Source organism: Eptatretus burgeri, chromosome 6 (assembly GCF_056783735.1).
Source record: "Eptatretus burgeri isolate ZD-2024b chromosome 6, Ebu_testis_v1, whole genome shotgun sequence".
Classification (NCBI taxonomy): domain Eukaryota; kingdom Metazoa; phylum Chordata; class Myxini; order Myxiniformes; family Myxinidae; genus Eptatretus; species Eptatretus burgeri.
The window spans coordinates 87,169,679-87,188,467 of NC_140966.1; the positions used below are offsets into that span (position 1 = coordinate 87,169,679).

The 18,789-nt window shown below is 41.0% G+C and overlaps 1 protein-coding gene across 4 annotated transcripts in view; it reads right to left on the reverse strand.

The window, feature by feature from the left end:
* Nucleotides 1-18,789, reverse strand: part of IPP (intracisternal A particle-promoted polypeptide) — an 87,082-nt gene that overhangs the window by 63,428 nt on the left and 4,865 nt on the right. For all 4 annotated transcript variants that reach the window (XM_085886095.1, XM_085886094.1, XM_085886092.1 and 1 more), the window contains exon 2: nucleotides 14,036-14,478. In XM_085886095.1, the coding sequence (XP_085742221.1) occupies nucleotides 14,036-14,478 (443 nt within the window). The remainder of the gene's footprint in view (nucleotides 1-14,035; nucleotides 14,479-18,789) is intronic.

Here is an 18,789-nt window from a genome sequence, read left to right on the forward strand (position 1 = left end):
TTCACCTGATATATTAACATCCTTTATTTCATTAGGATTTACATCTTTCGGGTTGTTGAAAAAAAATACAAATTTCTCCTTGCATATTACAGATGGTCTTATCTCTTCTTTCTTAAGCTTCATCCATAAGGTTTTTATTTTTTGATACTTTTTCTTGTTTCATTGCTTTTTCTAGTTTTGAATATATTACCAGAAGGAGAGGAGAAACTTTTGTGAGAGATACTTTAATTGATGTTCTTCCAGATATACTAAAAGCCCTTCCACTGAAGGAAATTGAAGAACTCATATTATTCACCATAATCGTTTTTATCCAATAGTTGTTATATTTATCTTTGTTCAATTTTACATCCTTGACATATTTCTCAGTATCTTTTACAAATGAAAAGATTGATTGAAACTTGTCTTTTGTGTCTTGATACATTGTATTTATTAAGTGAAAAAAGTTGGAGGATAAAATGGTTTGAAGCACAGATTCACCTATAAATTAAACAAAATTTTCATCAAGAAAATTTTATTATATAAATATGGTGAATGCAACACACTGCGATGTTTGTAATCACGAATATAAATATTATAAAAAAACAGCTTCAAACCAACAAACACACATTCAATGTTTTCAGACAAATATCTCCACTTGTACAAGAAACAAAACATTGTGATAATGATATTCTTTAAAAAATTTTTTTATAATAAACACCTTCAATTACGCAAACACAAGAACAATGAAGAAAGGGAAGCTAAATTCTCCATTGAAAACACTGATGGGGCATTTAAAGGGCATATAAAAATAAGATTGTTTCGTTTTCAAGACCCTGGACCATCTTCAATCATGGAAGCTGTTGATATGGTGAAACAAAGTATTGAAACTATAATTAAAAACACATTAAGTGAAATGAAAACTTTAAAGTTTTATATGGGAGGAAAATTGAATATGGTAAGACAAGACGATGAAACTACTCCCTATGCGAGGACAAACCCTCACTGTATCTCATCATTTCAAGATTTTGTAAGATGTGATGTTTACGATGAACTCCAGAGACAAGAACAAGATGTTGATAACACTCTCGTAGGTAGTGGATTTACTCTTACAAAAAAAAATTTTTTTTAGATATACACATCTTAAAATCAGATCCTCTTCAAACTTCTTCTTATATTGATTTATAAAAAGAGATAAAAAACTTAAGAAAGCGGTTGTTAATATTCAAAACAAAGATAATAAATGTTTTCAATGGTTTGTTCTTGCTCACTTACATCCTCCACAATGGAATCCTGAAAGGGTTGAACATTATAAGAAATACAAGGATACATTAAATGTTAAAGATTTAAAGTTTCCAATGTCATTGAGAGATATTCCTAAATTGGAGAAAATGAATAATCTATCTGTTAATGTATATGGATTAACGGATACAAACAAAGTTCAGATATTAAAATTTTCAAACTATAAAAATGATGAAACACATTGACCTTCTCCACTTTACTTCAAAGGAAAAATCACATGATGCTTTCATCAAAAATTTCTCAAGATTAACCAAATCACAACTATACAAGAGAAAATGTAAAACATATCCTTGTAAGAGATGTCAACTTCTTTCACACAAAAGAACGATAAAATCAACATTCAAAATATTGTAGTAATCATAAATCAACCGTAATCAATTTACCAAAAGCAGGTTCAAACACATCATTCAAAGATTTTAACAAATCTATAAAACATCCGTTTGTGATATATGCTGATTTTGAAAGTATCCTTGAAAAGACAGATACTGTTTCTCCAAATCCAAATAAATCATACACAAATAAATATCAAAAACATACTCCTTGTGGTTTCTGTTATATCAAATCTGTTGGTGATGAATACAACAAGTTAGAACTTTATAGAGGAGAAGATGCCTCAGAGGAGTTTGTGAGACGATTGGAAAAAGACTATCAGACTAAGAGAAATAATGGTTAAAACCTATAAACTAATGTCATTAACAAAGGGAGAGAAAAAGGAATTTAGAAAGAACAGTATCTGTCATATTTGTGAGGAAAAATTGAGGGAGAGGTTAAGGTTAGGGATCACTGTCATCTTACTGGTAAATATAAAGGTCCAGCTCATTCCCATTGTAATCTTCATTACAAGCCTCCAAATTTTATTCCTGTCTTTCTTCACAACAACGCTCACTATGACACACATCTATTTATAAATGAACTTTCAAAGACATCTGGAGATATTTCTGTCATTCCTAACACACATCAAAAATACATCTCATTCACAAAAACAATTCATACATCCCCCATAACCCATATCAGATTTCTTGACATATACAAGTTTATGTCAAGTCCATTATCTAACTTAGTATCAAATATTAAAAACTTACCGAATCTTAAATCACATTTCTCAAATCAAGAAGAGATTGATCTCTTATCACAAAAGGGAATATATCCGTATGACTATATGGATTCATTTGAGAAGTTTGAAGAAACACAACTTCCTTCAAGGGAAAGTTTCTATGGAAAGTTAAATAAAAGTCATATTTCTGATAGAGATTATGCACAAGCTAAAAAGGTTTGGGAGAAGTTTAATATAAAGAATCATGGAGAATATCATGATTTGTATCTTAAAACTGATGTATTGTTATTGGTTGATGTGTTTGAAACTTTAAGAACAGTTTGTCATACTAAAAATTCTTATGGATAAGACCCCGTTCACTATTACACAGTCCCGGGCTTGTCTTGGAATTCTATGTGAAAAATGACAAAACAACATTTGGAATTACTCAGTGATATAGATATGCTTTTAATGATAGAGAAGGCCAAAAGAGGAGGAATATCTCAAGTATGTTCCAAGAGATATGCTAAAGCAAATAACAAATATCTTCCTGATTATAATAAGAATGAGGACAACTCTTACCTGATGTATTATGATGCTAACAATTTGTATGGGTGGGCTATGTCTCAATCTTTACCTCATAGAAAACTTAAATGGGTTAAAGAAAAACATTATGAAAAAGTTTTACTTGACATTGTTATCTCCTCTCAAAAATAATTGGATGAAGCTGAAGTTGGATATTATTTTGAGGTTGATTTGAAATATCCAGAAGAACTTCATAACAAAACATAACGACCTACCTTATGCCCCTGATAAAGAAAGTCCAATAAAAGAATGGTTAAGTGATTACCAACAGTCATTTAATATAGAAGGTAAATCTCCAGAAAAAACTATTTACAACATTAAATGATAAAGAAAGTTTTGTTTTACATCAAAGGAACTTGAGACAATATTCATCTGCTGGGTTGAGAGCGAGAAAAATTCATCGAATTTTGAAATTTAAACAAAGTCTTTGGTTAAAGAAATATATTGATTTTAATACAAAAACGAGAACAGAAGGAAAAACAGATTTTGAGAAGGACTTTTATAAATTAATGAATAATGCTGTATTTGGAAAGACTATGGAAAATGTTAGGAATCGACAAAGCATAAGACTTGCTCCATCTTGGAAACAGGCTTCAAAGTTAATTAATAGACCAAGTTTTGAACGAGCGGAGGTGTTTTCAGAGAACTTTTGTGCGATTCATTTGAAGAAAAAAAAAAAGAGTATTGAAATGGATAAACCTATTTATATAGGAACATGAATTCTTGACTTGTCAAAGTCGTTAATGTATGACTATTACTATCATAATTTAAAATTAAAGTATCAGGATAATGTGTCTGTTATACATGGATACAGATAGTTTTATATTAGAAATTAAGACAAGTGATGTATATGAGGATATGATTGATAATATTGATATATATGATACAAGTAATTATGTCTGATAGTATGTAGTTTTCATTAAAGAATAAAAAGGTTATTGGTAAGTTTAAGGATGAGTTGGGTGGAAAGGTCATGAGTGAATTGCTGGGTTTGGGTTCAAAGTCTTATGCTTTTACGTATGTTGATAATAATAACATTGAAAGGTGTGATAAGAAGCAAAAGGGAATAAAGAAAAACATAATCAAGGAAACAATAAACTTTAAATATTATTACAACTGTTTAACCTTAAAGAAGAAAGAGTACAGAAAAATGAATACAATAAGAAGATATAAACATAAATTATATACAGAACAGATAAATAAGAAAGCATGAGGAGCTTTTGATGATAAAAGATATATTTTAGAGAATGGAATCAAGACTATCCCTTATGGTTATAAGTATAAGTGTTAAGGGGCGTCTTTTTACTGATTTATAAATGATAGAACCAAGCAATAACCAAACCAAAGAGTGGAGATATAATCAACCTAGGTATTTAAATGGGAAACATAAAGAATGTGAGAAATATCAGTCTTATTGAAGAAATAACCGTGGTAAAAGTAAATAAAACAAATAAGCGAATAAATTTAATTACAAATAAGCTGGAGGATGTCAAGAAAAAAATTAATATCCTTGAATGGACTGAAAACTTAGATGGTTATCGATTGAACAATGGAAAAACAATATACTAAAATTTCAAAATGATATGTGGATCAGGAGGTGGTCAAACAAGAACATTGAGAGAAGTTTATCATTTTATTTCTGCTCAACAAAAACATATAAACCAAGAACTAAGTTCTAAAATATTATTTGTGAATATACTCGATGGTGATGAACGTAATCGGAAAATTAATTTATTACCTCGAGAAGAACATGCACAAATATTTGTTGGATCACTCTTTGAGTGGAATGAAAATATAAAAGGAAATCAGTAAGTGTCAATTTAACATGTGCTCAATGGGGCAGAGATCGGTCTCCTCTTGGGCCTTGTGTCAGAGAGTCAGGGGGTGGGGGTGGGGGGAGAAAATCATTCTCCTATTTTGGGTTTTTTGGGCTTTGAGACACCCAATTTAACATGAGCTTGTATGGGAGGGGGAGAAAATCAGTCTCAATTTAACATGAGCTTGTATGGGAGAGGGAGAAAATCATTCTCCTGTTTTAACCTGATGAGCCTTGAATCAGTACGGTTTCCCCATTCATTTGTATGGGTGGGGGGGGGGGGGAGGAATAAGTCTCCTGTTTTGTGTTTTTTCGGGGTTGATTCAGAGTTTTCCCCCTTTTCCCCATTCATTTGCATGGATGCCTCAGAAGCCCCATTTATCCTCTACTCACGATATCTCAAAAAGTTGAAGACGGATTCGAATAAAACTTGGTGGACACGTGTGTGTGCGTGCGTGTGTGGCAAGGACAAATTGATTCAATTTTGGTGAAGATCTGAATCCGCATCTGGATACGAGAAATATTTAATTTTTCCAAGTGATTCTTCACCATTGAGAGATCAGGCCAAAAACGATATATAGCATGATATTTCAAAAATTTATTGGGCCAGATGTGTTCTTGTGGATTAGGCATTGCATGGCGGAGGTATGCACTCTACCGAGTGCCCTTCTAGTTTCAGTAGTTTCCAGCAATTTCCAGATTCTTCTGATGGCTTTTCCACAGAGGAAGGAGAACAAAATCATAGTTTGCAGCTAGCTTCCAGGGCAACGGCCCCCATCATAGGGCTTGGTTTCGTGACCCTTAAATTGGGCTTAGTGAAAAGGAAAATAGAGGTTTGGGTGGCGGAGGTGTGCGACCCATGTTTAATAGGGTTGGGTGTGCTGACCGCCGGTGGTTGCAAAATCGACTTGGGCCAAGGGGTCATGCAGATGGGTGGTGACGAGTTGCTGCTGGGGGGTATGAACACAGATGAGAAGGTAGAGCTGGAGGGTCCCAACTCCGTGAGCATCCACCCAGGTGCCGAGGAAATAATTCCGGCAGGTGGCGGGCTCACTCAACATGGCAGGGCTCTGGTGGCCTGGCTGAATTACTGGTGGGGCAATCGACCCCGGGCTTAGTCGTGGGCCGCACCCTAGTAAACACCGACGGGCCGGTCGTGCCAGTCAGGGTAATTAATGTTAGCAGGGAACCACGCACTATTGGACGCGGCACGAAGGTGGCAGATTGAACCCCCGTGGAACAAGTCGCAGAGCTGAGGGACGATAACATCGAGCCAGACCGGCCCCAGAGGGGGTCTTCAGAGCCTGGTAGGGATTGGCCCGATCCCATTTGGGAGATGGTAAATCGGAGTTGCGTAGATTTAGAGAACGCCCAGCGGGAGGCCTTACACAAACTGGTCGACCCACACATAAATATCTTCTCCTTCTCACCCGAGGATATTGAATGTACGGGCCTGGTGAAACATCAGATCCACACCGATGGGGCTCAGTCTGTCTGTCAGCCTGCTCGACAGCTCCCTTGGAGCAAGAGAGAGGAGGCTGATGAACAGGTAGAAAAGATGCTCAAGGCAGGTGGCATTGAGTCCTCAGGGAGTCCTTGGATGTCACCGGTTGTGTTGGTCAAAAAGAAGGATGGGACCACGCGTTTCTGCATGGACTATCGCCAGCTTAACGTGACACTCAAAGACTCCTATCCCCTGCCTAGAATTGACGATACCCTTGACGCCGTTTCAGGCTCAAATGGTTCTCAACTTTGGACCTCAAGAGTGGGTATTGGCAGGTGGAGATGGATAACAGGAGATGAATATTGGCAGGCAGGCGAGCCAAAAAGGTGGGTGGCAAAGCGGTAGTCGGTAATGAGAATTTACCGCTGCCAGTAGAGTAAATCCGGTTCGACCAGGCGTTCCGAGGGCGTGGATCCCCGGTCCAGACGAGGTTACGTGGATACTTAGGCTCTAGACAAATAACCCTTTGCCACGCGATCGAGATATTGGCGTTCCACGGTCGGTTAAGCGACCCGCCGGCTCGCGGAGTTATCCGGAGTGACGGCCTACAATTCCGGGGGTTCGGTGGGAGGCGACGTAACCTTCCCCCACCTAGTGGCCATTCTCACCACCGATCCTCGGCCCGCAAATATGTGTGTGTGTGTGTGTGTGTGTGTGTGTGTGTGTTGGCGGTTCAGCAAAACCGCATGTCTCTAAGGCAATGGCACACAACATAGTGACCCCCAGGCAGTTATTTCATTAGTATATATGTAGTTCGTCCTTCCCTCATGTCTCGTGGGTTAACGGGACAAAGTGCATTGCATGGGTCTCGTCGTAAGGTCAAATAAATATCTCCGATTCATGCTCTGACCCCTACTCTAACCTTTTCCTTTTAGCCAAAGCATACAACAAGCATGCAAGCACACACGCCACTCAATAGACAATGGTTAATAAGCACACCACGATGCCTCCCGTGGCTTGGATCATCCACATCCCCGCTGCACAACATACAACCTGCACATGGGAATCACGTGCCGTGACTTCATTCAAACCTGCATGCCAATTCCCAACCGGCACCTCACCTTGCTCACCTCGCTCACCAGATGTCACCACTTCGACCACAAACACCTCCCACACACAAGAAAAATATTCCCACACCCCCTCGTACCTCTGCATCGCTACAATTCACCAGTATTTTGAGGAGCACCGCGCAGCGTTGGATTGTCCTCGGCACAGCGCGATGCTCGACCACGCAACAGACGCCAATAGCTCCACTGCATCTCACTGGGAAGGTCCTGGGTGAGCGTCCGGAATTGTTGCAACCCTCATCCAGTCTTCAGATCATGAGGCAACGAGGAGGGGTCGTGGGAAGGTTGATCCGGGAGCTTGGTTCGGGTCCCGGGTGTGAATTTTGGCTCATGAGGGAGCCCGTGGGTGGCAGGGAAAGTCCGCTGTCATCTGACATTTGGACTGCACTCAGTGCACGTTCAGGGCCGGGGAGCATGCCCTATGCTAAGTCAGGCGCTCTGAGCCGTGCTGAAGCTGGTAGGCATCTGAGCTGGTTTCTGGTACCAGAGCCTGTCAGGGCATGGCTGGTGCCGCTGTGGCCCAATACATCAGGATTTGGGCCACAGAGCGTCGCTTTGCAGTCCTCGCCACAACCTTCACCTGTGGCTTATACAAGGAGAAGTATGGAGCCGTTGGAGTTTCTCTCTCTTTTTCAGAACATTATTTGTGTGCAATTGCCATCCAGAGCACACTTCTCTTCAGAGAGCTTCTTCTTCTTCTTCTTCTTCTTCTTCTTCAAGAACCTGATTTGAGCTGACTGCCATCCTTCGAGACTCCCTGCCGTGCTGTCTACGTCCTGCCACCTCCACGCAGCCAGACAGACAGAGCAGTGTGGAGCACATGTTGCCACGAGCCCCAGAAAATAAATGAGAACGCGCCATATCACAAGGTGGGAACACTCAGGTAGAGCATCCCACGGAGGTACACGCCACACATAGACCTTCACATGGCTAGGTTAGGGATCTTTCTCCTCATGCATCTATTTTCCTCTCTCTTTATGCACTCCTCTATCGGGTCTTCTGTGGATGCACAAAGTAAAACTTAACTGACTCGCAATCCCTATTTCTTCTGGCACAGCACTAAACCTCTCACGTTGCATCTATAGCACCTCCCACACCATGGACACCAATCTTTTCAACTACCCCGCCAAGCGTCCTGGGCAGTGTTGGTTAGCCGACCGCGCCAAGTATTTCGAGGACGCTCATCCTCACCTCTTGGGCTTGGGATCCTTGGATCCCGAGTTCAAATCCCCCTCGGCTGTTTAAGTCATTCCAGGTGGGGCTGACTCTGCCTGTCCAGGATTGTGTCCAACAGTCAAGGAAACTGCTTCGGCAGCACCAACACTCTGCACAGAGTCGGGTCCCAATGGATGGATTCTCACCTTTCTCTTTGGCTGTGTGTGTGTGTGTGTGTGTGTGTGTGTGTGTGTGTGTGTGTGTGTGTGTGTGTGTGTGTGTGTGTGTGTGTGTGTGTGTGTGTGTGTGTGTGTTGGCACTTGTCCTAGAGTAAGTAACATTATCGAAGATAGTCGGGATAATCCTGCTCTTTGTCTTTTGCCACACCCCACAAATTCCTTGCGATCTCCTGCTGTACATAAAATAAAAACACATTCAATGTGCCACATACTTTTCCTCACTTAATTGTAAATGAATGTGTTGCATAGAAATGTTCCCAGCTCGTTTTTGTTTTCTTCTATTGGTCCAGCCGAGATGTTATTCCCAATGATCCGTTTCCTAGCCAGTACGCGCATGGCAGTTCCGCTCAGCTGCATCTGATCTGGTAAGGGGATCCTGTTTGAGGAAGTGCGTACTGAGGGCATGTTCCCCGGTAAATGGTATTAATCACACGGAGGACCCGAAGTCACGTGGTTGAGTTATTGGCGTTATTCATGTGTGACGGCCTGCGATTCCGGAGAGTCTGGTAGGAACCCGAGGTAGTTCACCCCTCGTGGTCTTCATCCCTGACCCCCGGGTCCACAGAAATATATATATATATATATATATATATATATATATATATATATATATATATATATATATATATATATATATATATGTAGGAATAGTTGACACCTCCCACACTCCTCCAGCTGAAGAAGCTGCATAAAGCAACCCAAGAAGGCCTCCACAAGGGAAGCACTTTAGGCGAAAGCTAATTGGCTATTCCCTCCATTCACAGGTGAGAGATGTGGATGGGTCTTTCTTTATTATATATATATATATATATATATATATATATATATATATCTTTCCCTCTCTGTCTCCACACGTATCCGGATGGAACCTCCCCTCACATGGCCTTCCCTCGATGTATCTGGATGGTGGTCATGTCCAGGCGGACCCTCCCTTGACACTTACTTACCATGCCTTCCCCTGCACTCCCCTCATGCTGCCTTCCCTTCCCCAACTCCTTACTCGCTTCCCCCACACCCAACTCTCCCTCCCTTTTAATATACCTGTCAGCGAAGCAACGGGTTGTATTTGCTGGTACCAAGTCAAATAAAACCATGCACAGATACCCGATCAGGTCTGCAAGAGACTTTCGCCCAGGAAAATGTACCCAATAGATGCGTAATGGCACGTGGTTTTCGCATGCAGATTAACTCGACTAAGTCACTGTGGTAAGTAACTTGCAAGACATGCAATAAAAGTAATTACACATTTGGAGAATTTTTGGATCAAACACATACCATATTATTTTTTTTTTTACATGTACACATCCTGAGACTGAGGAAAATGTATTGGCTCACATTATTGTGTTATTGCTGACGAGGTGTTTTGTTAATCATAGTATGCTGCATTATTGCTGTGCAATGATGCAGAAAATATGGTGAACAGTGACAAATAAAAATGATCAAGACCAGTTTGTAGACATGTTGTTGTATCTTGCATAATGGCCACATCACTTTGGTTGTAACTAATGACAGCAAAATGTCTGTTATTAAACGAGCGGGTATAAGGTTAGTGCATGAGGTACCGCGATCAGTGATGCAATGCTCTGCATAAAAATGCCTGGCAATGCTAATCTTTCCCAACTGTGTGCAGTGCTTGCCATACCGAGCATATTATCTCTAAATCACAAACCTTTAATTGTGCGGGTGCATCAAAACTATTCCTTGGTGTTGTATTGCTTCGAGCATCACTCTGAGCTGGAGCATTCACATTTTACATTATCAAGAATGATGTACCTCTCCAGAAATCAAGTTTCTACGCACTGCAAGCTGAAATCCCTCCCACTCCTCCCCCATCACAACAGGTTCCTCCGATTCAACCCCCTTCAGCATGGAATGTTTAAAAAGGACAATGAATACCAATCAGTTTTGTTAAATATGCATTATGTTTACAAAAGATGAAGTTTTTTTTGTTTTTGGAAGAAACAGAGCATAGCTTGGAGAATAAAGGGAGGATTTTCTGTTATTTTCTCTTTCCCCTTGTTTGTATTCAAGTCTGTGTGGAGATGTCTGAACTTTAGGCTTTAACTTACTTCATGTTTCATCAACTCATGCTTTGATTTATTTTTATTACATCACACTTTGATTTATGTTCATCAAATTTGCTTGTGTTGTTTATTCGTTGTGGGTCCGAGTATAACCCTTGTGCTTCCGTCCTAGTAAACCCCTCTGGTGCGTGCTTTGCCGTCTCCAGTCCCTTGCACACTATCATCTCTGAGGACTCGGCTGTTCACCTCCAAGGGAAATATCTTGGCTATCCATCCAGGTCGGTCTTAACTGTCCAGACGTGATAGTGTATATTCTTCTCCATATTCTCATAATAAGCGTTTGGTGAAAATTTGATGACAAGAGCTGAAATGGTAAAAATAAAAAAGTTATGGTCTGGAGCCAGGCAGACAGACAGACAGACAGGAAACGATTGCAAAACCCTGTCTCCCACTACTCGCAGATGGACCAACAATGCAGGAGCATGTGCACGAGTTCACAGGTGCGACACTGAATGATATTTTTGGCAATTAGGGCACAAACAAGAAAATATTTCAGGAGAGATGAGCTGCACACAATCAGCCCAACATTGATGGACTAGTTGTTTTAAAATGCTATTCACTGCTGATCACATAATCACCAAGAACAATGCTGCTCCAAATAGGCTAATTACAACCACATCCTACAGCCAGGATGAACCACATCCACAACCTTATAGAACCACATCCACAACCTTATACTTTTTTTCACAAAAAATTTCGAACAATCGGTTTTCATAAAGTTGAACTGAACTTTCACAAATGAAATGCAACAATAATGTTATCTGGCAAGGTTGTATCAGAATTTGCATTATATTGTTACGAATCTGGAAACCATGAGCGTTAGGACCCTTTCACCCGGCCAGGTATGATGACAGAGTCGAATGAGGATTCTCGAATGATACCGTTTATTCAAAAGATAGCACACGCAGGCGGAATGTGATGCAACGACCCTAAACCAACGGGCCTCCGAATCACATTAAAGTTCAAACTATAAAACACGTATATTTATAAGCACACAAAAGCAGAATTGGGTGTGGAAATAAGAAAATAAATGAAATAAATGTGCCAGTTAGCCCATTCCCTCCTCCCTATGGGCCTTAGGGAGAATTGGCAACCCTACACGAGGGTGCTAAACATCATTGGCACCTGTTGATAACAAACACAAAGCCCTTGTTCCCAGAACTGGAACGTGGGAGTATCAGCATCTCAGTTCACCCAAGGACATACTGTGGGTTAGGCCAAAAAAAAAAAAAAATGTTGCATTGGGGTAACCCGCCCGACCCTAAAAATTCCGCCGACCCTACGTTTTTTTTTGTTTTTTTGCTATCGAAAATTTTTGCCGAAAAAATTTGAAAAAAAAACAAAAACATTTTATTGCTATTTTTGTTGTTTTGCTATCGTTTTCAAGTATCTTGTTGATTGCGATCGCGATCGCAAAAACCGGGAAGTGTTTCGGACAGAACCCGCCGACAAAAAGGGTGGTACTCGAGCCGGGGGAGATTTTGGGAGGGATTTATTAGGAAAAAAAAAAAAAAAGATCCCGACCGACCTACCCTATTTTTCAGTGACCCGTTACGCCAATGCAACATTTTTTTTTTTTGGCCTTAGCTAAAGGAAAACCAGGGACAAAGCCAAACTAAAAGAAGCTGTCTGCAGAATACATTTTAAAAGTAGCAGGAACACACTGGTTCAAATCCAGCACTAGCTGGTATATAGTTACTGACTATGGATTAATGTTCACCTATGGATCAAATGTGACCACTCAATAAACATCTCTCACAATAAGCACCCAACATTCAGGTCCCAAAAGTTAGTAATGCTGGTAAGTACGTGTGTAGTCAGATCCCCTTCCTTTTGTTTTGTGGGAGAAACAAATGTGTGCGTTGAGATGTAATAACCTAACTAGAAAAAAACATCACATCTCGAATAAATCACCCCATCTGCACGACCCCTTCTGCCCATCATGCTCAGTCACCACCCGTTGGCCACTCATACCTTGACTTGCCGAGAGGGGGCCTCGCGGTTCTGGTCCTCGGGCCCCACAAAGGATGGTTTTTATATGGTAGCTCTTTCAGCGGACACTGTTACTCAGTGCGAGCGAAGCCATGTGGAGGAATAACTGGGGTTTCTTAACAAGGGCCAAGGCTCCGCCCCGGTAAGGTGTGGCCGTAGGCAAATGAGAGACGGCCAATGAGGAGATTCTCGTCAAGAGCCCCTCCCCGTGGTGGGAGGAGATATATGGCTGAGAGGCTCTCTGAAGAGAAGAGTCATGGTTGTCGGTTGGTGCACAGTAGAGGAGTTCGGAGGGTTGCGAGGAGTGCTGGTTGCGAGGAGTGCTGGTTGCAAGGAGTCATGGGGTTGGTTGGCGCTGAGAGAGTTTGTTCACAGTGGCTGTTACGTGGAAAGGAGTTTTGTGAGCCCCGACAATTCGCCACGCGAGTGCCGCCACGATCCACGGATCACGCACGTGCGGCTGGGACCTTCAACGACCCACAGGTGCCATCCGAACTCTGACCCCCCCCACCCCCCAGCTCGTCTCTCCTCATGGCTGCGAGGGTCCAATAAAGACTCTGGGTTTCTTTTCTTTTTGCGTGTGTCTGCGTGTGGGCCCGTCTGGTAAGTAGATCTGAACAAGTGCTTTTGCAACATTGTAAATACTGCCTGCATATTCGTTGAAGTCTCGCCCCTTTTGTCTTTTGATTTACTGTTAAATAAATTTATTAGACATGATCCCAGTCTGTTTCCGACCCTCCTTGCATTGGTCCAGCATGGTCTGGGTCTGAGTATAAGCAGGGTTTCATCCCCGGTAATCAGTCTACATTAGCCGGGACGCCCTGGGCAGACCCCGCTCAACTGCAACGGGCCGGAAAGGTAGGTGACAAAGCGGTAGTTGGAAGTGTAACCTTTACCACTGCTGGTAGAGTTAATTCTGTTTAACCAGGCGTTCCGAGGGCGTGGATCCCCAGTAGTCGAGACTGCGTGGATACCGAGGTATTTTGGCTATAGACGAATAACCCTACGCCACGCGGTTGAGATATTGGGGTTCCATGGCTCCCGGAGTGATGGCCTACAATTCTGGCGGTTCGGTGGGAGACGACGTAACCTCCTCCACCTAGTGGCTGTTCTCGCCACCGACCCTCGGCACACAAAAATATTACCAGTCATTTACATGGATTTCAGATAATGTAGAACTCCGTAGAAACAGAAATTTATCATGCTGAAGCATGTTGGCCTCAAATGATGCCTCCATATAACAAGGACAAGAGTCCACACATTTTTTAAGCAAAGCACTTACCAGAGTAAATGAAATCCAGAAGTGATCCTAAGATGTCCGTTTCAACCCCGTAAATTGTAATCTCTTTTTTCTCCGCCTCAAGCATTCCTGCATCAAACATTGCTGAAAAGTAAGGGCTTGCAGCAGCAAGCACAGCTTTGTGAGCAAGAAAAGCATGTGTGCCTTCCCTCGTTTTCCTATCCTTATGAGGTTGTCCGATAATCCTTTCCTTCGCCTCATCTGGAATGTCTTTGATGACGCTTTGTTCTCCCTTGTATTCGCCGCCCAGTGGTGCTTCTCCAACTGCTCCACACAGGTGAGGAGGTACTCCAGACATTACACCAGCCCCACCAGCAATTAAACGAATGTCACAGAAGCGTGTACCTGAACGAAGCTGGGCAAGACCAGACAGCAAAGCAGCTGCATGTGTTGTTGTGGAATTGTTGGCAGCAAAGTCAGAGGAACTAAAACAAAAAAAATAGAGAAGTGGATACAGATTAGAAGTTAAGTAATTCACAATTCTGACATAATTTTAAGATTGTGGTGAAGGATGATCTAATAGCTCTGGAGGACAAGTATAACCATCATCACCGATCGTGACTGACAAAAAATACACCTGTGCGGGAGTGACGGTCATCTCTGCGAGAAACAAGCATGAGTTCCTGTTACTAGGGTGTAGTGTTCTCGGGTCAGGAGGGATTTTTGGCCAACTTTTAAGTCACGTGATGCGAAAACGAAAGCAAATATCGAAAATCCGGCCCGACCAAATCTAGATATTGTTCCATAGATTCATATGCCACAATCAAATTCAAGATAACTTAAGAAATGTAGGAGGAGATAGATTTTGAAAATCGTCATTTTGCAACTACATGAAGCAGTTTTCGCAAAATTCGAAGTCACGTGACGTGTACGTATTCGAAGACATCGGTATTCTTTCAAATGGACATGAAGACAAGGTCAGCTGCTATGCAACGACACCATTCACTAACTTTTACCAGGTCCAGTAGAGAATATATAGCCTCCTGAAGGTAGGGCAGTTTTTGCAAACTTTGAAGTCACGTGACGCGAAAACGAAAGCGAAATTCGAAAATCCATCCTGACCAAATTTAGATATTGTCCCATACATTCATATGCCACAATCAAATTCAACATCGCTTGAGAAATGTAGGAGGAGATAGATTTTGAAAATCGTCATTTTCGCATTTTTTGCCAACTTTGAAGTCACGTGACACGAAAACGAAAGCGAATATCGAAAATCCGGCCCGACCAAATTTAGATATTGTCCCATAGATTCATATGTCACAATCAAATTCAAGATCGCTTGAGAAATGTACGAGGAGATAGAATTTGAAAATCGTCATTTTCGCAACTTCAAAGGCCCCGTGACCTTGACCTTGAAAGTCATACCATCGTGTACGTCTCATCGACCTCTATCAGGATCACTAATGACCAGATCTCCCGCTTCAACTTCATTGTGAACGGACGGATCGAAGGACATCGACACCCATATTATTAGGTCATGCTCGAAGAGATGACCTAACAAATACACCCGTGTGGGAGTGACGGTCATCTCTGCGAGAAAAAAATCCGGCCCGACCAAATCTAGATATCGTCCCATACATTCATATGCCACAATCAAATTCAAGATAACTTAAGAAATGTAGGAGGAGATAGATTTTGAAAATCGTCATTTTGCAACTACATGAAGCAGTTTTCGCAAAATTCAGTCACGTGACGTGTACGTATTCCAAGATATTTCTTAAGAATGGACATGAAAGACAAGGTCAGCTGCTATGCAATGACACCATTCACTAACTTTGACCATGCCCAGTGGAGAATATATAGCATCCTGAAGGTCGGGCAGTTTTTGCAAACTTTGAAGTCACATGACAAGAAAACGAAAGCGAAATTCGAAAATCCGGCCCGACCAAATTTAGATATTGTCCCATAGATTAATCTGCCACAATCAAATTCAAGATCGCTTGAGAAATGTAGGAGGAGATAGATTTTGAAAATCGTCATTTTCGCATTTTTTGCCAACTTTGAAGTCACGTGACATGAAAACGAAAGCGAATATCGAAAATCCGGCCTGACCAAATTTAGATATTGTCCCATAGATTCATATGCCACAATAAAATTCAAGATTGCTTTGGAAATGGTGGAGGAGATAGAATTTGAAAATCGTCATTTTTGCAACTTCAAAGGGCTCGTGACCTTGACCTTGAAAGTCATACCATGGTGTATGTCTCATCGACCTCTATCAGGATCACTAATGACCAGATCTCCCGCTTCAACTTCATTGTGAACGGACGGACGGACGGACGGATCGATGGACATCGACACCCATATTATTAGGTCATGCTCGAAGAGATGACCTAAAAAGGAAAAGAAGGCGTTGTTAAATTGAAGTTTCAGTGCATAGTGACGTCGGTCTAAATTAGGGAGAAATCAAGAAAATGACCAAATATCAAGACCTCAAGAATGAAGTGAAAAGATCCTGGAAGCTGAGGATTGAAGAGCACCAAAATTGTACCAGCGATAATTGGAGCAATTGGAATGATGAAGAAGAACCTCACAATTAGCCCACAAGCCATCCCGGGAACATTACCACACACGAACTACAGTTTGTAGCTGTCAGGGGATCAATGACGATCCTGAAAAGAGCCCTCGGAACAAAACTCTGGAAACAAGAAAACTTTACAACTTTGGCCATGAATCAGGATCCTTCACCGAAACGAGGGTGGACACTTGAAAGGGGGGGGGGGTGGGCTCCGTTCCACCTGCTGAAACCCCCATACGGACACAGACACTCTCCATACACACAACAACAACAACAACAACAAAACAACACAACAACACAACAACACAACAACACAACAACAAAACAACAAAACAACAAAACAACAAAACAACAAAACAACACAACAACACAACAACACAACAACAAAACAACACAACAACACAACAACACAACAACAAAACAACACAACAACACAACAACAAAACAACACAACAACACAACAACAAAACAACACAACAACACAACAACACAACAACACAACAACACAACAACACAACAACACAACAACACAACAACACAACAACAAAACAACACAACAACACAACAACACAACAACCCAACAACACAACAACACAACAACACAACAACACAACAACACAACAACACAACAACACAACAACACAACAACACAACAACACAACAACACAACAACACAACAACACAACAACACAACAACACAACAACACAACAACACAACAACACAACAACACAACAACACAACAACACAACAACACAACAACACAACAACACAACAACACAACAACACAACAACACAACAACACAACAACACAACAACACAACAACACAACAACACAACAACACAACAACACAACAACACAACAACACAACAACACAACAACACAACAACACAACAACACAACAACACAACAACACAACAACACAACAACACAACAACACAACAACACAACAACACAACAACACAACAACAACACAACAACACAACAACAACACAACAACACAACAACAACACAACAACACAACAACAACACAACAACACAACAACAACACAACAACACAACAACACAACAACAACACAACAACACAACAACAACACAACAACACAACAACAACACAGCAACACAACAACAACACAACAACACAACAACATCACAACAACACAGCAACAAACCGACACAATAACACAACAACTACACAACAACACAACAACAACAACTACACAACAACATCAACAACAACAACACAACAACAACAACACAACAACAACACAACAACACAACAACACAACAACACAACAACACAACACAACAACACAACAACACAACAACACAACAACACAACAACACAAAAAGACAACAACACAACAACACAACAACACAACAACACAACAACACAACAACAACACAACAACAACACAACAACACAACATCAACACAGCAACACAACAACACAACAACACAACAACACATCATCACAACAACACAACAACACAACATCATAACAACACAACAACACAACAACGCAATAGAACAACAATGTAACAAGACAACAACACAGCAACACAATAACACAACAACACAACAACGCATCAACACAACAACACAACAACAACACAACAACACAACAACACAACAACACAACAACACAACAACACAACAACACAACAACACAACAACACAACAACACAACAACACAACAACACAACAACACAACAACACAACAACACAACAACACAACAACACAACAACACAACAACACAACAACACAACAACACAACAACACAACAACACAACAACACAACAACACAACAACACAACAACACAACAACACAACAACACAACAACACAACAACACAACAACACAACAACACAACAACACAACAACACAACAACACAACAACACAACAACACAACAACACAACAACACAACAACACAACAACACAACAACACAACAACACAACAACACAACAACACAACAACACAACAACACAACAACACAACAACACAACAACACAACAACACAACAACACAACAACACAACAACACAACAACACAACAACACAACAACACAACAACACAACAACACAACAACACAACAACACAACAACACAACAACACAACAACACAACAACACAACAACACAACAACACAACAACACAACAACACAACAACACAACAACACAACAACACAACAACACAACAACACAACAACACA